The sequence below is a fragment of the Gadus macrocephalus genome, chromosome 5 (genome assembly GCF_031168955.1).
Source record: "Gadus macrocephalus chromosome 5, ASM3116895v1".
NCBI lineage: Eukaryota > Metazoa > Chordata > Actinopteri > Gadiformes > Gadidae > Gadus > Gadus macrocephalus.
The window spans coordinates 9544087-9567874 of record NC_082386.1 but is presented as its reverse complement, the minus strand read 5'-3'; the positions used below and the strand labels follow the sequence as shown (position 1 = coordinate 9567874).

General features: G+C 46.2%; 2 protein-coding genes across 4 annotated transcripts in view; both read right to left on the bottom strand.

The window, feature by feature from the left end:
- Positions 1-172: 172 nt before the first annotated feature.
- LOC132457767 (uncharacterized) lies at positions 173-4594 on the bottom strand. Of its 2 annotated transcripts, none has more exons than XM_060052102.1 (6): positions 4490-4594; positions 3069-4039; positions 2887-2954; positions 2689-2798; positions 2418-2508; positions 173-688 (listed from the first exon to the last, which is right to left on the bottom strand). In XM_060052102.1, the coding sequence occupies exons 2-6, from the start codon at positions 4035-4037 to the stop codon at positions 556-558; spliced, it is 1371 nt and encodes a 456-aa protein (XP_059908085.1). In that variant the 5' UTR covers positions 4038-4039; positions 4490-4594; the 3' UTR covers positions 173-555. The 2 variants fall into 2 exon arrangements, with proteins under 2 accessions (XP_059908085.1, XP_059908086.1); XM_060052103.1 differs by having other exon boundaries at positions 2704-2798.
- A 3552-nt stretch (positions 4595-8146) lies between these two features.
- The window catches only part of ldlrap1b (low density lipoprotein receptor adaptor protein 1b), a 32664-nt gene continuing 17022 nt past the window's right edge, over positions 8147-23788 (bottom strand). The window contains exons 4-10 of one of the 2 annotated variants that reach the window (XM_060052100.1): positions 23206-23320; positions 22346-22418; positions 14646-14741; positions 12402-12535; positions 11920-11954; positions 9941-9972; positions 8147-9352 (exon numbers count right to left, since the gene is read on the bottom strand). In XM_060052100.1, coding sequence (XP_059908083.1) covers positions 9306-9352; positions 9941-9972; positions 11920-11954; positions 12402-12535; positions 14646-14741; positions 22346-22418; positions 23206-23320 — 532 coding nt within the window. In that variant the 3' untranslated portion in view covers positions 8147-9305. The remainder of the gene's footprint in view (positions 9353-9940; positions 9973-11919; positions 11955-12401; positions 12536-14645; positions 14742-22345; positions 22419-23205; positions 23321-23788) is intronic. The other variant, XM_060052099.1, reaches the window with a different exon arrangement.

The following is a 23788-nucleotide window of genomic DNA, read 5'->3' as shown; positions in this document are numbered from 1 at the left end:
AGAAAATTGTCACAAAAACAAAATGCTGAGTAAAATAAATGGGACTCGGTATTGGCTTATTTAAGCATTGAGAGTGAGGTCCTACACTGCATTACACAAACAGTGTCACAGCTGTACAGGAACAGCTCAATGAAATGTCACAAGACACGTCATACTTGGGGCCTGAGTAGGCCATTTTTTTATGTATCAAAAATGCAGGTGTAGAGTGCCAACTAATTACTTTATATTTCACAAACAAAACAAATACTTTCCAACAAATAGTCACTGCAGTCAGAAAAGAAGTACATGTATAGAATCACACAGGTTAAGAAATAGACTTGGAAACTGATCAACGACAATTGATCAAAACATGCAAATTAACTATAAATATTACAACAATGCAAAAAAAGTCAAATGACAAAAAATATCACATGAAAAATGTACAACAAACACAGTGGACATTTAACAACAATTAAAGGAAACTTCAATTAAAGAACAGCAGTGGGCACAGGCAGAACAATAGCACTGTCTTGTTTTTTTTACCAATCTTTATAGTAACAAACTTGCGTTTCAGCCTCAGCGGATTGGACCCCTCTGAAATATCTGTGGGACCATGGAGAAGCCCTGGTGGGTTCTGGAGCTCTGGGCCTTCCATTCAGCCAGAGACATCCGAGGTCCCTGGCTGTTCCCAAACCGTTTTTGATGGTTTCTAAGAACAACAAGCATTTTCACACTAAAATGGCAGCTCAACGATACAAGCCCTTGTAATGCACCAACACAATTATGCATCTAAACTATATTTCTTTTGAGAGCAGCCTACCACTAAATATGTGACGCAAAGCAATGTGACGCGTTTGCCAGGTTCTAATTAATTTCAACAATGGCCGCCAACACTCATTCATGTAATTATGATTTTTTTGAGTATGTGTTCAATTTCACAAAAGATACCTATGACGTCTGTACCACTATGGTTTGTAACTGTACGTCCACACCAGAAGCGAATTGAGCGACTAAATCGCCGGAAGTCATTCACTTTCTATGGGCAAGAGCGACCAAAGCGACCAACGCTACCAGCGGCCAAAGTTGAGCGACCAGAGCGTCAAAAAAAAGTTGAAAACGTTTTAACTTTATGCAAATGACTGACGCGCTTCAGCGGCCAAACACTGACAGCCAATCGGAATGTAGACGCTCTTCGCTTGCGTGGATCCCAGGGAACATCGGCAGGCACTTTGGTTCCTACCTACCTTTATTCACTCACTGAACAAAATGTCGGCTGAACTATTAATCGCGGCTGTAACTGGGCACCCGGTGTTGTACGACCCAACCCTTTTTCAGTTCAGAGATCGAAACGCCATAGTGGTTTGGATACCAAGTGATGATAAGCGGGAGTATTTATACATCTAGAACGTTCGTATTTAAGCGGGAATCATTTTCATTTGCTTTCCATGCCACTAATCTAACCAACCAATCGCGTGTAGCATGCTTTAAACAAAACCCAAAAAGTTTTTGAAATCGTCACATAAACAAACTAATCGACAAGATGAGGGAAATGACAATATATCTCTTGTCTTTTATCCCTCTATTCCCCACTATTCACGGAGCCTGAGGTGAATAATTCTTAATTAAATAGTCTAGATAGATAGATAGCCTAGTCAAGTCTTTATTAATACCAAACGACACAAATCGTCGGGAATCCATTTAGGTGGTTCGGCCCACACAGGACAGTAGCCTACAAGACCACACAGAACAAGTCTGACTGCACATACACACAATACATCACATTAAAAATAGACACGCGTTGATAGATAGATAGATATGTTCCATTATTTGCTTTGCGGAGCCAACCAGTCCTGTGCACGTATGCAAATTAGCCATGTGCGCCAATGTCTATTTGTTTTGAGTGCGACGAATGAGTGCAGATGGAGATCATTGAAACATATTTTAACTAGCCTACTACAGCACGCAGGGTTTTTTGTTCTCGGTTGTAATTAGCCACTGTTCACTGTTGTCGAAGCACTTTATCCAACAAGCAAAACCGTCTCGGCAATATGGCCAAAGTGTATGGGAGTTCACTCTTTGATATGGCTGTCTGTACTAAACGCATACGGCTCCTTTAAATGCGTCTGCATAATTGAATTGTACGTCATGAGCGACTTGAGCGTCCAAAGCGAACAGAAATATTCGCAGCGAAACTTTGTGAGCGACCAAAGCGTCTTTGACGCTGCTGGTGTGGACATACGGTAAGGGGTTTACAAGGCGGCGCCGCCCCCTTGTGGGGGCACAATGAAGTATTAAATTGCCTGTTCTGATATTCTATGCAACTTTTTTTTTTATAATTCAAAACAATAAAACAAATTGCGAAATTAGACAACGTTTAGTTTAACAATATCGAATGGAAATCATGAGCAGCCACTCAAAGTCACACACACACAGGTTACCTTGTGGTGAGATCCGATGGATGTTGCCACTGTGGGCCTAGCTTCTCACCCAAAGCGCTCCTCAGGTGCAGCATCTCGGTCACGGCGGTACCTGAACCCAGAGTGTCGTCTGTCAGGTCATGAACCTCATAGCATTGACAGAACTGCAGCTGAGGGACCATTCAATGGAAGATGGATGGTTGCAAGCTACAGCTGGACCACATTGATGAGATCAAATTGATGATACCTTGAGGATCATATTCTTTTACAAAATAGTTTCAAGTTAACTCACGAGACTTGTTGTTACCTTGATAAGAATTCTCCTGGGTGTGTGTGTCGATAGACTCCATGTACAGACGCTTTTTTTGGTGCCAATCCCATTCACTATGGAAAGGCATTGGCCTATGGGAGAGAAGCAACAATTAGACCTACTAGTTTCTTCCATCAACTTGATGCACTGTTCTCTCCACACACCCGCACACTCACACACCTTCTCCTTAGTGCTTGGGCGGTTTCCCGGGAGGCATGTCTGTTCTTCACAACCACCAAGGATTTCACCTACATGGTACAAGTAAAAGAAACAAACAAGAACCACAACCAGGTAAATGTCCAAAAGCGTTGACACCACCATACATCAAGACACATTTTGCGATTACAGAAGGTACAACCAACCTGTACTTTGAGTGGCAAGGAGTCCTCAAAGCTGTTCTCCGCCGTGTGCGCCTCTTCAAGGGCCGCACTCTCACATATGGTCGACTCAAACAGTGGCGCATCGCAGACCATCTCGACCTTGACATCCAAGGCTTCTACAACAGCCCGACTGGGAGCCGATGGAGCGCTGTTGGTACCCAACCCCGCTCTCACAGCCTGGTTCTCCTCAAGGGAGGCTGCGTGGACCTGGCGGAGTTTGAGGGGCTCCAACAGAGGCTGAGAGGAGCCACCTACCTCCCCCAGGAATGGAAGGGGGCCGTGAGAGAGCTGACCACCATTAACTTGTACAGCAGCGGCGGCACCATTGCTTGTCCTCTTCCCTTCACTCCTGTTTGCACTGGGCTCTTCCTCCCTCACTCCCGCTCCGCTCTGTTGCCCTGCTGGTGCATTCAGAGCCGGCGGGCCGTGGCTCCTGTGACACAGGCAGCCCTTGACATAATTGGCCGCCGCGCCGGTGGCTTGTCCTGCGTCGCAGGTGATGGGGCTCAGACACAAGATGTTGTCAATATGGAAGTCAAACACATTGCCACGGTTCACGGTGTATGATGATGACGGACGGCTGTTTGTCTTTGAGACAACATCAATTGGTGGAGTCCCATCTGAGGTCTCAGAAGATGAAGATAAATTCAAATGAGCCTTTAAACCAGTAAGACCATGCTCAGTTAGTCTTCTAATGGCCCTTTGTCTCTTTAATGGCACTTGCTGGAAAACAATTTCTGGGGTGTCCACATTGAATGAATCGCACCCAAGACCAAGATCTGGCGAGGCGGTACTTGGGATGCAGGGCTTTTTTGCTGGTGTCTCGATTGAGTCGTCCAGACACGAATCATCCAACCTCCGTTTAAGTGCAATGTTCTTCTTCACCATTTCTGAGAAAGGACTGGGGATGTCCCTAAAACGAGCCAGGCTGCCCTCTTGGGCCTTCTTCATTTCTGTGGGAGGAAAGAGAACGTTTAGCTTCCGCTAGGAATTATTAAAATCAAGCTTGAGATAATCCTCTCGATTACTCAGATATTAGATCAATTAAACTTGGATTAGTTGTAAAAATAAATTGTAATGTGGACGAAGAGCGGCAGAGCGCCGCATATGTTCGAGGCACATAGGCCTAGAGACCACATTTACATTTAGGGAATTTAGAAGACGCTTTGATCGCGACTAACAATATGTACATTTGTCACAAGAAAGAAGAAGTTACGTAAATCTGATATTTGCCCAGGGGGACTCGGTGGGGGCTAGAATTAGCCCCAATATATGCGCTGTCGGCTAGCTCAAAGTAAATGTAAATTATTTCGACTTTATTACATTTTAAAATCCACAATAACCTTATTTACGGTACTTATTTCGGATAAACACTTGAAAAACAAGCCGGAAAGTAATCTTACCGCAAACAAAAGAGTATCAGTAAGTGCTACGCAACGGCTAGTCTCCGAAGTTTTCTCAGGCACGCGCTTGAGGGTTCAAATATTTGTAGACACCTGTTGCGCATGACCGTCTGGACGGTAATTCAATTGATTGGTTGATTGTCTTTCCCAGGGAAAACTGAAAGGAAGGATTATGGAAGTAAATCTGTGCCATCGGATTTTTGAAAATAAAAAGCCATTGAATTCTAAGCACTAAATATTTATGCATTGAAATAACGTATCTGGATTTTTTGCCAGTAATTTGCGGGAATTTGCGAAAATTTTCGGCTTTTCGATGACGTTCACGTCGCGTAATTACGTCACTTCATAACGTTCCCATGGCAACAAGGGGAAATGGATACAAGATACAAGATCGTTTATTGTGATACACAATGGAAACATAGTTTGCACTGGGCAATGCAATTCTTAATTTGCAAGTTCCCTTAACACAATACATTTAAAGTAAAGTAGATAAATAAACGAAACTACTAAAAATATCCGTACAAAGAGCAGAATTTAGTTAAACAAAAACTGTTAAATATAAGGTGCTGTATAGCATGTGCAATGTTCGCATACAGCAGAAGGCCCTGAAGGCCTTGAAATATAGACGTTTTTGAATATATACATGGATATTGAATATTATTAGTACATAAGTAGGCCTACATAGTGCAAATGAAGCTCACAGTTGAAATTAAATACAGTTAGTATTGAATATAGTGCAAATACAGGGTGTCATCAGTGTTTGAGAGAGTCATTCAGCAGCCTGATGGCCTGTGGATAAAAAATGTTTTTAAGTCTGGTTGTTCTGGCCTTCACGCTCCTGTAGCGTCAGCCAGATGGTCGCAGTGTGAACAGTGTGTGCTGGGGCCTGGGGGTGTTTGTCCTTGGCTATGTTGTGTGCCCTCTTTGTAACCCGGGTGTTGTAAATGTCTTGAAGTGATGGGAAGGCTGCTCCACAGATGTATTGGGCAGTTTTAATCACACGTTGGAGAGCCTTCCTTTCCTGTACCGTGCAGTTTCCAAACCACACTGTGATGGAGTTGCTCAGGAGGCTCTCCACTGTACACCTGTAGAAGTTGCTGAGGAGTTTGGATGACAGTCCAAATTTCCTCAGCTTTCTTAAGAAGTACAGCCGCTGCTGAGACTTCTTGGCAATGTGCTGGGTGTTATGAGACCAGGAGAGGTCCTCGCTGATGTAGGTGCCGAGGAATTTAAAGGTTTTCACCCTCTCTACCTGAGTCTCGCTGATGTGTAATGGACTGTGCTGGTCTCTCCTCTTCCTTGGGTCGATAATCAACTCAACTTATAATCAACTCAACTTAGTCTTCTCTGTGTTTAAGGAGAGATTATTTGTGTGGCACCAGGACACCAGCTGAGCCACCTCCTCCCTGTAGTCTGTCTCCAACCCTCCAGTGATTAGTCCGATGACTGTGGTGTCATCTGCAAACTTGATGATGGTGGTGTTGCGCTGGGTGGAGGCAAAGTCGTAGGTGAAGAGGGTGTACAGCAGCGGACTCAGCACACAGCCCTGGGGGGTCCCTGTGCTCACTGTCCTTGTGCCTGATGTCCGGGTACCAACTCTGACTGTCTGGGGTCTGTCTGTGAGGAAATCCAGAACCCAGCTGCAGAGGGACGGTGTCAGTCCGAGGATGAGGAGCTTCTCAGCCAGTCTGGTTGGGAGGACCGTGTTGAATGCTGAGCTGTAGTCGATAAACAACATTCGAACATACGTGTCCTTGTTCTCCAGATGTGTGAGAGCTGTGTGGATGGCGGTGTTTACTGCGTCATCAGTGGACCGGTTCCGACGGTATTCAAACTGTAGGGGGTCCAGGGTATCCGGGATGATCTTTTTAATGTGGGACATGATTATCCTCTCAAAACACTTCATCACAATTGAAGTGAGTGCGATGGGACGATAGTCATTTAGGCAGGTTATGGTGTTTTTTCTTAGGGAGGGGCACAATGGGGAGGGGCACAATGGTGGTGCTCTTTTGTGAAGTAAACGCAACATTTTTAAACTTTCTGCTAAGATACATGTGACTTTTTTGCAACGAAAATGCAGGGATTATGAGATCATGCTAGCCCCCCATATTTTGCGCGGTACTCGCAATTTATGGAGTGAAAGTGCGGCATATTTGAAAAAAATGCCACCCCCGCATGAATATGCAGACTTTGGTTGATTATGCGTTGAATTATGCAATCGTTATTATGCATAATCGCGTTTTTCTGGAGGGACTGAAATTGGTGCCCTAATAAATTGGGCTCCTTGACCCACTACAATTACTCTTACGTTGCATGTAAATCCAGCCAAGTCACTGCAATCACACACACACTTCACATACAGGCATTAGTTCATCGTTTACTTCATACTGCAGTAAAAAAACTAAAAATCAGTGTGCATTATAACGAAAACATAAATAAAACATAAGATCCCCCCCCCCCCCCCCTCACCTTGTTATTTAATGTGCTTAATAAATACATTTGATTTGATTTGATTAGCATTTTACCGACCGATACAATGGATAGGGCGTTTAGTGAGGTCAACCACCGTTGCTTCTCTCCCCATAAAAAGCTAGTCAGTGTTTAATGACGTTGATTTACCTTTGAGCATTTCCTATTATAGGCTACTGTGTAAAATGCTGTTTAGAATTTACGTTTGTACCAAAAAAGAAGAATCGAGAATCTTATTCCCGCCTTCCTTGCTTGACCGCAATCTAGGATCGATTGCTATTCCTTGGGTCCCCGGATGTTAACACGGAACTTTCCGACATTGAATTTTGCAGTTAAATTATAAGAGTTAAAGAGTTAAATTCATAGGCAAAAAATCCAGAAACCTTATTTCAATGCATAAATATTCAGTGCTTAGAATTCAATGGCCTTTTATTTGCAAAATCCGATGGCACAGATTTACTTATAAAGGATATCCTCTTTTTTGGTTGAAGTCAATTTAAGTCACACCTATATATTTTAGTGTTGGTTTAGTAACTTCAACCAACCATACCCTAAATCACTGACCTTTAGACGTGGCAATATCACATCTATGGGGAATATCGGCAAGTTGTTTACAGCATTTTTTTCATCTGCCTTCACTAGCCTCTATTTTGAGTTATTTTTCTCATCTGATTAATAATAGCATATGCGATATTGTCATATTCTATCAGTCAATGCATTGAGTTATGCAGTATTGACTGATAGATCAATATCCAAAAACCTGTGGGAGTTGGAAAATTCAAGATTTCACAACCGATAATAGCCTACATGGAATTCTAGATAAGTGTTCAACACACACCTTTTAAGTTGCAGATGTTTTACTGGGTTGGGAAGGAACAGAAATATTGCTGAAAGCTGAATCAATCTTTCTTGATGGTTTGAATTACGAGAGGCAGATGAGATGTGGGTTGATATGGATTGCCGCTCCGGAACTCCAAGGAGGGTGGGCAATGGGCATTCCTTCATTAGCGAGGATTAATTGTTCTGTTCACAGAAGACTGCGATTACAGCATTAAAAACAACATTTAGTTGTGATAGAAAAAGGTTTTGACACATAAAAAGATCACAGCAGTTTTAAATGCTTTGGCTTGAGTATAAAACAGTGTAGACCCAACATGACCAAACATTTATGTCCATACAAGGAAGAAATTACACAGAATTGGGATTTTAATAAGGTGTATGTAAATAATTACTCAATGAAGTTATTTGCAAACATTAACAAAATGTATTTGTGGGACCAATAACCCTGCAGAGAAGAGAATAGACCAGATCATTGCAATTAAATACTTTCACATACTGGTACAGTATATTGTACAATACCCATGGAGTTCAGCCTGAAAGTAACTTTCCATTACATATGCTTCATAGTGGGACACATGGAATGCAAAAATTGATTTTGCACTATAAAAAAAAAAAAGATTGTCATCTTGTCTGTTATTCTTTGTTATGTCTTTTATATTAGCCAAAAGCCAACATACAGGTACACACACATGTTAAAGCCTTTATTTCCACCTGATCAAAGGCTATGACCTTGAAGTTCATACAACGCTGAACTTAATATATCTCCATTTTGAATTAAATAAGACTGGACACCTTGACCAGTTAGTTTGTCCCTCTTATCCATTTATTATTAACTTATGGAAACCTTGCAACATATTCGTAGCACCTTACTTTGCCATTGTTATTTAATAAAAATGTGCATAACTAACCCTTATAGTCCATCTCCAATGATAAAATTCAGTTTACACATATAAATGTACACAAAGACTTGAATGCCACATACAGAAATACATACATTTCAAATAAATGACATGACAACATACAGTGGGTAAACAAAGACAAAAACGATATTACACTGACTGTAACAAACATCAATTGAATGCATTGGTATTATTTTAGTATATATAAAAAAGGGAGAATTTTCTTTGTATTGCTTTGGTCTGCTCTGTGAGCCAGTGGCTTATTTAGCCTTTCCATTACCTCTGTGTGCTTTACCACTCATGGCCACAAGATGGCGCCTCTAAGAAGACTTGGCACTGTGGGAGAAGGTGGTCATCAATGCAAGTGTCCGCTATGTTCCTTTCCTAATGTCTTTAGTGCGCAGCATGTTTGTCTCTTAGAGTTTCACTCACACAGTCTTCAACATCTACACCCCCAACCCCCGCTCCCTGTCCACCTCCATTCTTTTTCTCTGCAGCACCGGCCTCCATTCAGAAGCTGCAAGTGTCCTTTTGTTCGGGGGGTTCTGGTTCTGCTTGGTCCCATTGGCTGAGGGACAGGCACTCTTCAGTGTGGATGTCCTGAGGATTTACCCCAATGTCCAGGACCTGGGGGTTAGTGCGAGACTCAGCGAGCCTGAAGAGGAACAGAGGAAAGGCGTACCTGTCATACGTCACATGTAGCATAATCATAAAATGGCCTGACTTGGATTCTCTCTTTTATTTTTATATAGGCCTTAGTAACAGAACACATCACAATGAATATCACGAAATGATGCATGTGTGAAGGGGGAAATGCATTGAGACTGCGATACTACTTTAGCTGCTGATGAGGGAAAGTGTGGAGAGGAAGGAGAGGAGAACCTTCACGGCGATGGTGTGGTGATAATGATGACCCAAAGAGACCCAAATCTCAGAGACTAACAGCAACACATGAATAGCTGCACAAACACTACACATTGAAACCGAGTGAGATGGCAGAAACTGACTTGTCTCGCAATGCACAGTGATGGACCAGACCTCTTTTCTCTAGGCCATGTCAAGGTGCACACACATAGAAACAATTACATGCTTGCTCCGATGCTTTGGTTCGATAACGGGACTCTGGACGGATGAACACACAATCGGGGTGACACATCTTTTGTTAAAGGGGAGGATGGATGGTTGTTGGACTGAGGGAAATGGGTTGGTAGCTGTCACTAGTACTGCTGAAAGACATTGTTACCTGAGTAGGAATCAAAACTATCCAGACTGCGGCTGGGGATGCAAAGGAAACATCACACGTCAGGCAGGAGATTGTCTACGTTAAAACGAGGGGACCACAGCATATAGTCAAACTATGAATAGTTGTAGTATTTCTTGTTAGTGTAGCTTATTGATTGACAGGATTTCTGCACACAAGTCCGAATCGCTTGATAAAGGAAGGCAACGCCAAGAACCGTTGGCACATGCATGGACGATCGTCAGCCAGAAGATGGCGCTCCAGTCTGATATTTAGCAAAAAATCAGCATTGGAGTTAAACCATGAAACACAGGGAGGCAGTCGGTCCAAACGAGGGGAAAAAAGGATTTAGAAACAAAGCGTTAGAAAAAATAAATTAAAAAAGACATCAAAATGAAAGCGCTATCTTGATTCTATCCCTTGAGTATTACATCATTAATCCTGACACTGCTGATGAGCAAGAAGAGAAGCATTTGTCCTTAGAGGGCTTGTCCCTTGTGCCAGCCTGTGCTGCCTTTCACGTTGTTTACAGGAAGAAGAGCCCTGCAGGTTGTAAAGGCCAAACAGCGTTTCACACACGGTGATCTGCCAACTATTTAATGGCGGTCGTCTGTCCGTTCCGAGGACATTGCCTCCTCCGTCTCTAATTCTCTCTGAGGGGATGTTACGGCAAATATAAAAACCACCAATAAAACACTGCTATCTATGGTGCTCATCGTCTCTGCAGTGAAGCGTGCAAATTGTGTTGAGTTGTGACGTGATCAACATCATGTGGGTACTAGTAGGCCATTCTGGGATAATAAGGTGTCAGGGAGATGTAATGACCACGTATTTTTGAGCATAATTCCGTCTTTGACCTCACACGCATGGCCTCGGTTGGTTTTTGTTGCACATTAAGGGATTCTAGACGGTCCTGTGAGGCCAAACAGTTAGTGAGTTAGTAATCTACACTTTGACTTTTGAAGCTTTCTACAGACCACTTCCTTCTCGAAAGCCAGCCATCATGAATATGCAAATGAGATCCCTTTTGCGGTCAAAGTCCAGTCACATTCTCTGACTTAATCATCCCTAAGCTTCAGAGATTCAGCATGGAGCTGCTTTGGGTCCTTGTTAATTACATAGTGTGTATGTGCTTGCGCTTGTTTGTGTGTGTTGGGGGGATGAACGGGGCCAAAATGGCCTTCTAAAGCATTTGATTACAGAGGCGTCTCTGTAATCAAATGTAATCAACGTGTAATCAAACGTGGATTCTGTAATAATGAAAAAGAGGTTGTGGTAGAAGAAGGCAGACCAGTGGGGAGACGGCGGTCTAATGAGCGAGTCTGAGGAGAAGTCCAGTGGAATGCAGCAACACGCGGTTACAGGGTCTCCTCACGCATCTCTGTCGGAGGTCAAGTGCGAATCATTTGGCTGGATAATCGATAGAAAATTGAGACGATCCTAGTGGTCACAGTGAAGGATTTTCGTCTTGTGTCGCCGTTTGATGCATTTGCCACACAGGCAAAAATGAAGCAACAAAAGCGTGTGCGATTTCATCAAACCCAACATTAGTGGAAACGTCCCTCGACTCGTCTGCAACCAGACTTCCTGCAATGATATTTCTGGCACGCTTCAGTGATTCTGGTGAGTCTCTGAACAGGGTGGGGGGGTGAGAAGATGGTAAGCAGATATGTTCCTGTCTGTCTCTGTCTCTGTGTGTGTGTGTGTGTGTGTGTGTGTGTGTGTGTGTGTGTGTGTGTGTGTGTGTGTGTGTGTGTGTGTGTGTGTGTGTGTGTGTGTGTCTCAGTGTGACTCAGAACGGGACCGCAGTGTTGAGGCCTGTAAACTGAGCCTCTCTGAGGTAGGCAGTTCTCTATAATGAGAAGTGCCCAAAAAAGCAGGGGAGGGCGTTTCCCAGAACCGGGGAAAGTGAGTGTGGGGCCAAAGCCCGGCTATAGGGAGGCGGGGAACCAGGAATCAAACAAAATAAACCCCTTCCTCACCTTGAGAACGCCTCATCCAGTCCGTCCTCCAGCTCCTGCAGGATGAAACACACGATAACAATTAGGATTCAGAGGCTGCAGGCAAGCAGAGAGTAAACAGTGTTTATTCCGGTTAATGGGGAGGTATAAGTCAATGTCGTCTTTAAGACTGAGCGGCTGTGTTTTTACATCTGTGCTCGGGGGGGAAACTAAGTGCAGGCTTTGAGCAATGGGAAGTCAAATCACTAGCGTGGGTGCATACCAAACATCCATCTTACTATAACTACAATAACAATGTAGATGAGAACACACACACACACACACACACGAGTGGGGGGGCTGGGCTGGTCACCTGGATCTACCTCTCTCTTGTGCACTCAACCCCACAGTCTCACACACATGAATGCAAGATGCACACCAACACCCTCTCACGCACAGTCTCCAACGTTTACGGCAGGTATGTGTGTGCATTTGTTTGATAATTGACTTGGCCTGTGTCTTACCCATACAGTATTGTTGTTCTCCATTGCGCGCCTGTGTGCCAGAAAGGGGTCTGGCTCTCCCTGGATGATCCCAGAGTGGGCCAGCACCCCTTTGGCTCCGTCAGCCAGGTCCAGCAGTTCCCCTGTGGCCACTTCTGCAGCAGAGACGCACGGACCACACAACAGAGGAGTCGCAAGAAATGTGAGGCTCTAGGAAATTAAACCACTTGTTCAGAGGGGACACACCACTCCCTTTGATGCTTTTTGCGTGGCGTTGGAGGTAGCAGAGACAGGGAGAACGGTCATATTCAGAGGATACATCACCCCTCGGGGAGCCTTTGGTGGGCTCTTGTTGTAAACGGCACACCAATTAAAAAGTAAAACGGGCATTAATGGACACAGGCCATTACGACATTCATTAGGCCGCGGTCCTCCTTATTATGCCGCTAATGTTTAATCAACACGGCCATCTGTTGGCTGTCCCCTAATGATGAGTGGGTCATGGAGCATGCCGGTGACTCATGCATCTGAACACACACCGATGGGTGCTAATGGGACTTCTGTCTAATAGAAGGAATCACAGCAGTTTAATAGGGTGTGGATATAGTGTTTGTGTGGGTGCTATATACGTTAATGTGCATCCAGAAAATGCGCCGCTTCGTCAGCTAGATCAGGAAGATCAAATCAAAAAGACGGTATAGTATAGTATAGTATAGTAACTACTGAAGCACAACAAAGGTTTACTTCTTAACCATTGGGGTGAGTGTCTGCTCTTCCTAAAAAAGAATGGGTACGTGTGTACGCTTGTGCTTGTGACTAGCAGGGCTTAGCAGCGTGACTCAGTGTGTGTGCATGTGTGTGTGTGTGTTACAGGTTCAGGTTTCAGGTCGAAGGAATGCCAAGTCCCTGAAGACACCAATGCCCAGAGCACAGTCGTCTGTGTATTCTGGGGCCAAAAAGCAATACATGTATGGATGTGCACGAACTGCGGACGAAGGTATCGTGTCTCAAGGATACAGCTGAGTGGTCTCTGACAATGCCAGCCCCATGACACTGATAGTCCACCACAGGAAGCTGAATCCTATCTGACGAGTGAAGGGTGTTCAAACACCGCTATCGGATGCATTTACCCAACTGTCCCCCGATCAAGTATTAAAATCACATGAAATGATGGAGAGAAAAAAAGAACATGGCAATATTTGAATCCCCATTTTGATCCCATTCTAAAGCCTTCCGAACGCCCTGCCCTTCAACCCGCTGCAGTACCAGGGGTGGTCTGATAAAGAGCCAAGCGTGCTTCTGAGCCGTTTTGCTAGCAGGACGATGCCAGTGCCTGCTCTGTGCTGCCAGTGTGTTTGGTCCCCTCACTAGAGATTATCCGGCAAAGTAAACAGTCAAGCACTGCAACCCGGGAAACCACCCCCAAAAAGATCTCCGAGATCATACACTGGCTGAAAGACACTTGGCTGGGGAGAAGGGGACATATGTTACTAAGCTGCCAGGTTTCAATAACACTCTTTTTCAGACCTGCTTTACAGTTCTTGGCTTGCTAATGCAGGGTCCTTTATTATCAGTCATCACAGAAAATTGGGTTTGGGATTTAAATCTCTTCTCATGGTAATATGCCTTATCTTCTCCATTTAATCCCACCATCCTCCCCGCCCCTATCTAGTCGGTATGACACTAGATAAAGGTTGCTTATCATCTGAACGCAACTGATTCCATCGTTCGCTGGGCAGATATAATGGGGATTATAACGTGGGGATGCCTGGATGCCTTGATGCCTGGATCATTAGCGACCCTCAGGGGAAAGTGCTCACATGTCATCAGCCTGGAATCCGCCTGCTTCCGGCATCCTGTGGAACAGGAACCACGCCAGACGAATGTGCCTCTTTGTTGTTTGTATGTTTTAGGACCGCGATAACAAGCCAGTGTTTTATGCTGTCGGCTGCATGACGTTGCACAAATACCTGAAGGTAACTTCCGTGTAAGGGACCCCAGAAATACACCACAGTGTACTGTACGACTGCAACTTGTTTCTATGGAAGGAGGAGGGTCTTTGGAATAGCCATCGTCAAGCCAACATCGAGTGTACTAAAGTAGGGCAGCATCGAACATACGGCGGAAAAAAATTGTTTGTACCCCTTCCACCATCCCCCTAGCCATCCTCTGTCATTACTGGAGGCTGCAGCAGCTGTGGCAGGGTAGTGGACGACGGGAGAGAAGGGGGGATGTGACGATGGGCGAGTGGCGACAGTGACTCACCTCCTCCCTTCAGACTGGCCAGGCTGGCCAAGCTCTCCGACTGGGAGTTTCCTACGCCCTCCCCGTCCGAGCCAGACTTCACCCTCTTTTCCTTCTCTGGGGGAGGGGGGCCATTGGAGAGGGCCGCGGGGGTGATGAGATTGAACGAGAGGGGGGTAAAAACGAAAGGGTTTTTAATAACCGCAGCAAGGAATAAACTATAGTTGAAAGTGACATTTGTTGAGGTGCTTTTGCCGAAGGATAACTGAATGGGTTTACTCTGGAAAACAATGTCACCGTTATATTGAGGAAAAACATGAATTTAAAGCTCTCAATTCAATCAGCAACCAAAGGCAAACGCAGAATGCTGGCTGAAAATTGCAGTGGAACAGTGTACCACTGCAATTAGTTTTTTGTAGCAATCAATGTGATATCATAATTCTTCCTGGCATAGGACTAATATACAATATTTTTCTACGTAATGGAAGGTGTTTTGCTTCCCTTTCACGCTCATTGCTGCTTCTGAGTTCCTTATCAGTTTCCAAGCAAAAAAATGAAATGTGTGGATGCTGCCATCGTCAATGGCAAAAGCTTTTTTGTATGCGCACAAATGCAATTTGGTTCATTCAAACCCGCACACAGCAAAGACACACATTACATTGCCGAGAGTATTAACATTTCTTCACTGAAAGTATATTCTCCAATATTGCCTTATATTAATATCAAAACAGAAGCTAAAGCCCAGTTCCCATTCACCGTCCCTTGGCATTGTGCTTTCCCGAAAACAGTTCTTCTGGATCTGATGCTTAACAAAATAACAAACTTGAACAGAACTGCTTTTGTATTACCCGTATAATAATAATAATAATAATAATAATAATAATAATAATAATAATAACAACAATCATAATAATAATACTTCAATACCCTAATAAACAGCTTCTATTTTTAGTCTTCCCACTCCCAAGGAGAGCTGTGGTAGCTTAGCAATGGCTCTATTATGAAACCCCTGGACACTCTGTTCTCTCCCTGGAGTCCGGCTACCAAACGGCTCAGTCAACAAAAGCGTCAGTTGACAGCCAATGGTGTGACTTACCCACCCACACTGCCTGTACAATGGCAGCTCTTGTCTACAGATATGTTCCAGACGCGTGCAGAGTAAACCTGGTCTAGGGGGATAGGGGGCGGGATCTAGCCTGACGAGCTGGGGGGGGGGGGGGACAGGGGGTGGATGCTTTTGCAGGTATGATCTGCTCGACACTGAAAGGCGCTCCTTTCTTCCCCCCCTCTGGGGTCTCCTAACTCATGTCAAGTAGAATCAGAGCTGCTTCCCCTCACCTGCTCGCTTCTTCCTGCTCTCCAGCACAAGAGAACACTACAAGTTCTTTTTGAGTGATATATACTTGCCCTAGACAGACTCCCAGACTGACAACCGCTCCCCCCCCCCCCCCCCCCCCACACACACACACACACACACACACACACACCCCCAAACAACACAGTCAATATTACGTTGAACCCCCGCTAACATAGAGCCTTGTTCAAAGAATATATGATGTTCCCAGGCTTAGCTGTGTGAAGAGATAAAGGCTATGGAACGGTGGGTAGAGAGGAAAGTAGAAGGCAACGGCGGGGGGAACGCAGGGACAAAGGTGATTGAAGCAGAGCGGGGGGAGGGAAGCAGAGAAGGCTGTACAATTTGCCGTGCTTTGATATCCAACTCAAAAGGCAATAAAGCAGAAAGCCGATACAATGCAAAAGGCTCAAATTATCAAAGTTACCAAAAGGGGCTTGTTGCGCAAAAAATATATCTGGGGCTAATAAAATGGGGATGGATGTGGAGAATATTTGCATTTCTTGGTCCTGGCATGTGTGTGTGTATCTGAATAAATATGCCTGCCTGCCATTCGTCACTTTCTAACCAAGACAGGATCATTGACACTGGGGGCTGTCAGAGAATGGGTGCTTTCTTGTGTATAAGCTCACCAACACACACACACACACACACACACACACACACACACACACACACACACACACACACACACACACACACACACACACACACACACACACACACACACACACACACTTTCCTTTCCCTCATTCGCTCTCCCTCCCCCCTTCTCTTCTCCATGCTCTCCTGCCCATGGCCACCTCTGGTTCCCATCCCCCCCGTCTCCATCTCGAACCCCCACCCCACACGCCTCCATCACGGGCATGCAATACACACGGCTGGAGGAGGGGCTCCCCGAGTGGGGGTAGGGTGGTTGGAGGGGTTTGTACATTCAAGAGCAACACGAAACCGCGGCAGAACAGGGGGAATTTAAAGGTGATGCAAACAATAACCACGACAGCAGAAGCAGCAAAGGTCTGTATGCCACAACGGCCACAGGACACGCACATGCAAACACTTGTAACACAGAGGCAGGTTTATTATGCAGGGAACCACCTGGAGATGAAGGTAAAGTCTCCCTCTGCCACATCCCATGACCGGAGGTGCCTTCATTAACATGCGAGCCGCACAAGCAGGCGTGAATTACATGCGTTTCCTGCTGAGTGGTAGAAGGAGAAGGAAAGACCGAGAGAAAAAAGGAGAAGCTCGGACGCGGTCGTCCTTTTAGCAATTCTAATGTGTTGCGTTAGCTTCACATCGAGGTTGAGGAACAAAAGCTGGGCTCACGGGGCGCAGGCGGTCAATGAGGTACTAACGCTTTACACCCGACTGAACCCCCGTCCTCCTAACACACAGCCCCCCAGCCGCGCCCTGCCGTGAGGCGAGCCTTACCTGCCCTCCCCTGGGGACACCCAGATGATGCCTTTGAACACGATGAAGGCACGGCGTTCACCCAGGCTATGCCTCACCCACTGCCTGGACGGGGCTGTTGCTACGGGGTTAACTACCCTGATCCACGTGGACATGCTTTTGTCGATGTTTTGTCGGTTTCTTCCCCTTTTGTCTGTCTGTCTGTCTGTCTGTCTGTCTGTCTGTCTGTCTGTCTGTCTGTCTGTCTGTCTGTCTGTCTGTCTGTCTGTCTGTCTGTCTGTCTGTCTGTCTGTCTGTCTGTCTGTCTGTCTGTCTGTCTGTCTGTCTGTCTGTCTGTCTGTCTGTCTGTCTGTCTGTCTGTCTGTCTGTCTGTCTGTCTGTCTGTCTGTCTGTCTGTCTGTCTGTCTGTCTGTCTGTCTGTCTGTCTGTCTGTCTGTCTGTCTGTCTGTCTGTCTGTCTGTCTGTCTGTCTGTCTGTCTGTCTGTCTGTCTGTCTGTCTGTCTGTCTGTCTGTCTGTCTGTCTGTCTGTCTGTCTGTCTGTCTGTCTGTCTGTCTGTCTGTCTGTCTGTCTGTCTGTCTGTCTGTCTGTCTGTCTGTCTGTCTGTCTGTCTGTCTGTCTGTCTGTCTGTCTGTCTGTCTGTCTGTCTGTCTGTCTGTCTGTCTGTCTGTCTGTCTGTCTGTCTGTCTGTCTGTCTGTCTGTCTGTCTGTCTGTCTGTCTGTCTGTCTGTCTGTCTGTCTGTCTGTCTGTCTGTCTGTCTGTCTGTCTGTCTGTCTGTCTGTCTGTCTGTCTGTCTGTCTGTCTGTCTGTCTGTCTGTCTGTCTGTCTGTCTGTCTGTCTGTCTGTCTGTCTGTCTGTCTGTCTGTCTGTCTGTCTGTCTGTCTGTCTGTCTGTCTGTCTGTCTGTCTGTCTGTCTGTCTGTCTGTCTGTCTGTCTGTCTGTCTGTCTGTCTGTCTGTCTGTCTGTCTGTCTGTCTGTCTGTCTGTCTGTCTGTCTGTCTGTCTGTCTGTCTGTCTGTCTGTCTGTCTGTCTGTCTGTCTGTCTGTCTGTCTGTCTGTCTGTCTGTCTGTCTGTCTGTCTGTCTGTCTGTCTGTCTGTCTGTCTGTCTGTCTGTCTGTCTGTCTGTCTGTCTGTCTGTCTGTCTGTCTGTCTGTCTGTCTGTCTGTCTGTCTGTCTGTCTGTCTGTCTGTCTGTCTGTCTGTCTGTCTGTCTGTCTGTCTGTCTGTCTGTCTGTCTGTCTGTCTGTCTGTCTGTCTGTCTGTCTGTCTGTCTGTCTGTCTGTCTGTCTGTCTGTCTGTCTGTCTGTCTGTCTGTCTGTCTGTCTGTCTGTCTGTCTGTCTGTCTGTCTGTCTGTCTGTCTGTCTGTCTGTCTGTCTGTCTGTCTGTCTGTCTGTCTGTCTGTCTGTCTGTCTGTCTGTCTGTCTGTCTGTCTGTCTGTCTGTCTGTCTGTCTGTCTGTCTGTCTGTCTGTCTGTCTGTCTGTCTGTCTGTCTGTCTGTCTGTCTGTCTGTCTGTCTGTCTGTCTGTCTGTCTGTCTGTCTGTCTGTCTGTCTGTCTGTCTGTCTGTCTGTCTGTCTGTCTGTCTGTCTGTCTGTCTGTCTGTCTGTCTGTCTGTCTGTCTGTCTGTCTGTCTGTCTGTCTGTCTGTCTGTCTGTCTGTCTGTCTGTCTGTCTGTCTGTCTGTCTGTCTGTCTGTCTGTCTGTCTGTCTGTCTGTCTGTCTGTCTGTCTGTCTGTCTGTCTGTCTGTCTGTCTGTCTGTCTGTCTGTCTGTCTGTCTGTCTGTCTGTCTGTCTGTCTGTCTGTCTGTCTGTCTGTCTGTCTGTCTGTCTGTCTGTCTGTCTGTCTGTCTGTCTGTCTGTCTGTCTGTCTGTCTGTCTGTCTGTCTGTCTGTCTGTCTGTCTGTCTGTCTGTCTGTCTGTCTGTCTGTCTGTCTGTCTGTCTGTCTGTCTGTCTGTCTGTCTGTCTGTCTGTCTGTCTGTCTGTCTGTCTGTCTGTCTGTCTGTCTGTCTGTCTGTCTGTCTGTCTGTCTGTCTGTCTGTCTGTCTGTCTGTCTGTCTGTCTGTCTGTCTGTCTGTCTGTCTGTCTGTCTGTCTGTCTGTCTGTCTGTCTGTCTGTCTGTCTGTCTGTCTGTCTGTCTGTCTGTCTGTCTGTCTGTCTGTCTGTCTGTCTGTCTGTCTGTCTGTCTGTCTGTCTGTCTGTCTGTCTGTCTGTCTGTCTGTCTGTCTGTCTGTCTGTCTGTCTGTCTGTCTGTCTGTCTGTCTGTCTGTCTGTCTGTCTGTCTGTCTGTCTGTCTGTCTGTCTGTCTGTCTGTCTGTCTGTCTGTCTGTCTGTCTGTCTGTCTGTCTGTCTGTCTGTCTGTCTGTCTGTCTGTCTGTCTGTCTGTCTGTCTGTCTGTCTGTCTGTCTGTCTGTCTGTCTGTCTGTCTGTCTGTCTGTCTGTCTGTCTGTCTGTCTGTCTGTCTGTCTGTCTGTCTGTCTGTCTGTCTGTCTGTCTGTCTGTCTGTCTGTCTGTCTGTCTGTCTGTCTGTCTGTCTGTCTGTCTGTCTGTCTGTCTGTCTGTCTGTCTGTCTGTCTGTCTGTCTGTCTGTCTGTCTGTCTGTCTGTCTGTCTGTCTGTCTGTCTGTCTGTCTGTCTGTCTGTCTGTCTGTCTGTCTGTCTGTCTGTCTGTCTGTCTGTCTGTCTGTCTGTCTGTCTGTCTGTCTGTCTGTCTGTCTGTCTGTCTGTCTGTCTGTCTGTCTGTCTGTCTGTCTGTCTGTCTGTCTGTCTGTCTGTCTGTCTGTCTGTCTGTCTGTCTGTCTGTCTGTCTGTCTGTCTGTCTGTCTGTCTGTCTGTCTGTCTGTCTGTCTGTCTGTCTGTCTGTCTGTCTGTCTGTCTGTCTGTCTGTCTGTCTGTCTGTCTGTCTGTCTGTCTGTCTGTCTGTCTGTCTGTCTGTCTGTCTGTCTGTCTGTCTGTCTGTCTGTCTGTCTGTCTGTCTGTCTGTCTGTCTGTCTGTCTGTCTGTCTGTCTGTCTGTCTGTCTGTCTGTCTGTCTGTCTGTCTGTCTGTCTGTCTGTCTGTCTGTCTGTCTGTCTGTCTGTCTGTCTGTCTGTCTGTCTGTCTGTCTGTCTGTCTGTCTGTCTGTCTGTCTGTCTGTCTGTCTGTCTGTCTGTCTGTCTGTCTGTCTGTCTGTCTGTCTGTCTGTCTGTCTGTCTGTCTGTCTGTCTGTCTGTCTGTCTGTCTGTCTGTCTGTCTGTCTGTCTGTCTGTCTGTCTGTCTGTCTGTCTGTCTGTCTGTCTGTCTGTCTGTCTGTCTGTCTGTCTGTCTGTCTGTCTGTCTGTCTGTCTGTCTGTCTGTCTGTCTGTCTGTCTGTCTGTCTGTCTGTCTGTCTGTCTGTCTGTCTGTCTGTCTGTCTGTCTGTCTGTCTGTCTGTCTGTCTGTCTGTCTGTCTGTCTGTCTGTCTGTCTGTCTGTCTGTCTGTCTGTCTGTCTGTCTGTCTGTCTGTCTGTCTGTCTGTCTGTCTGTCTGTCTGTCTGTCTGTCTGTCTGTCTGTCTGTCTGTCTGTCTGTCTGTCTGTCTGTCTGTCTGTCTGTCTGTCTGTCTGTCTGTCTGTCTGTCTGTCTGTCTGTCTGTCTGTCTGTCTGTCTGTCTGTCTGTCTGTCTGTCTGTCTGTCTGTCTGTCTGTCTGTCTGTCTGTCTGTCTGTCTGTCTGTCTGTCTGTCTGTCTGTCTGTCTGTCTGTCTGTCTGTCTGTCTGTCTGTCTGTCTGTCTGTCTGTCTGTCTGTCTGTCTGTCTGTCTGTCTGTCTGGGTTAATGTGCATGCAGAATATGCACTAGCTTGTCACGTACATCAGGGAGATTGAATCAACAAGTCTTTATAATAGAACTGTAGAGCTCCTTAAGCAGAAGGTTGTCGTTTTCATTCTTTGTCCTCAGGTGACCTGTTTCCCCCCCTGCCCGCGGTGAACGGCTCCCAGCAGCAGATAAGCCGTTGAAAAATGACTGCAGAAGCAGAATCCTCTGGCAGGCATTTACCTCGTCGTCTATCGTGATGCATCGTGACGCCCCTCCCGCCCCTCCCGCCCCCCCGGGACAAGGGCATCAGAGGGTCATCTGATGGACCCATTTCCAGCCTAATGCCAGTGGGAGAAGGGGGGTTGTGGGGGCATTTTTTGTGGTAATGGGGGGGGGGGCAGGGAGGAGGATCTATAGAGCGAATGTCTGCTCTTCCTTACTCAGCCAGGACTGTGTGTGTGTGGCAGGCTGGGCATGGCAGCAAGAGAGGTAGGAAGGCAAAGAGAAAGGGAGAGGAAGAGACAGATACCGAGAGAAGAGACAGAGACCGGGAGAAATAGAAACTGAAAGAGATAGAGACAGAGAGCGAGACAGAACAGTGAAAGGAGAGCAAGAGGAAGGGAAAGAGAGAGCAGTGAAAGGAGAGAAAGGTAAAGAGACGGAGACAGAACAGTGGAAGGAGAGCAGCCGATAATCACGCCTCCGGCATTGCCTGGGATGCGGTTGGGAGGGGGCTAGAGAGAGTGGTAGGGGAGTGGGGCGTGGGGGTCAAGGCTATGTCCATGGACACACACAGGAATTCACTGTTTGTCGCCGAGGATTGATAAAGAAAACATTACACATTGTGAGCGAGAGAGAGGGGCTCATTGTTTGGCCACTAAATGCTACAATTGTCAGAAAGAATAAATCAGGAGACATGAAACAACAGTGGCTCTGTAGAGGGAGTTAAAGGGTTAAAGAAATGCAAAGCCTCGCAGGAGAAAATAGAATGACAGAGAGAAACAGAGAGCGAGAGCGAGAGAGAGCGAGAGCGAGAGAGAGAGAGAGAGAGAGAGGGTGGAGCTGGGTTTAGAAGAAGACAAGGGATAGAAATGGTTATGTTCAGCGAGCACCAGATATCGGTAGCTTTTCTCATGTCCTCGCAGTGGGGGGGGGGGGGGGGGGGGGGGGTATGCAACAGTGCGTACCTTCCTTGGCAGCCTGCCAGAACTCAAACGCCACCCGGAAAGCCTGGGCCACTGTGAGCGTCACCGCCTGAGCCTGGTAGAGAGGGAGGTGGAGAGAGTGCGGAGGGGGGAGAAAATGAATCACAAATGCAAGATATGCACGAACAACCAAAACAAACAGGAGGAGGCGGCACGGCCGACTGGGAGGACGCGGTGTCGTCTCCAGGGCTAGCTGCTGTTTGTGTTGATGGGAGGATACGGGGCCTTTAGGTCAGTACAAAACAACCACGGAGGGGGAGAAGGAAGGAGAGGCCAACCCCTGGGGAAAGACAGAGACAGAGACAGAGACAGAGACAGAGACAGAGACAGAGAGACAGAGAGACAGAGAGACAGAGAGACAGAGACAGAGAGAGAGACAGAGAGAGAGACAGAGAGAGAGAGAGAGAGAGAGAGACAGAGAGAGAGAGGAATGTAGAAGAGGGAACAGGGCTTCGCCCTCTCTCCTCCTCCTCGCTCATTCTGGCACTCTACTTGGGTCAGGCTGAAAGCTCATGCATACCATACAGTGTGAACAACTTGCCGATGCTAAATATTATGAGACACTCAGATATAATGGGACACTGTTTATCTCCTCATTGGTAATTGCTTCAACTCTGCACCGCTAGAGTCACAGGACTACATGGGCAGCAAGCTATAAACACAGTTTTGCAGAGTAAATTAAGTGAGATTAAGTGCCGACATGTAGTCAAGCGTGCATGCTGGGACTTAACAGGGGTGAGCAATAAGCCAGTGAGGAAATGCCCCACTGAGTTGCTCTATTTATTCAGTGCATTGTCCAGTAATACATGCAGAGCCCAACACGCAAACATGTATTCACGTACCACTTTCCTCTTTGTGCAGAGGTAGGCATGACACTGTAGAGTCTCGTTCTGTTGGCTCTGGACGATGTAGGCGAACACTTTGTCGTGCATCTTGTCTGCTGTGCAGTATGATATTCTGAGAAAGAGGAACAACCATGACTGAACATGTTAAAACGTGAAGAGAAAGGCACAGAGCAAGCACAGCCGATCGTTGACTTTAAACTCATCTAATCCCTTTAAGACTTTGAATGCTTTTCTGATCTGAATTGAACTGATTTTAATGACAATGCTCATTCAAATAAAAATAAAAAAATCACAATGCTCAGTAATATCTGCCCTTCAAATCTTGTTCAAAGGCACGCACTCAAACATAACTCTAGCAGTGTTTAGGTAGAAAGTTAGGAACACAATGATGGATTTGATGGTGTATGGAAGAGAAAGCGTTTGAGGTTATTTGGCCTTGTTTCACCCCCTCATCACAGTTTAATAGATATGTTTTCATTAAGGAAGCTCTCATGTTTATTGTAGTGGTAAAAATATCTACTCCTTCGTCAAATCATCGCATCGTTTGCCTCGTAAATGTTCACATTTCGAAGGGAGAAGG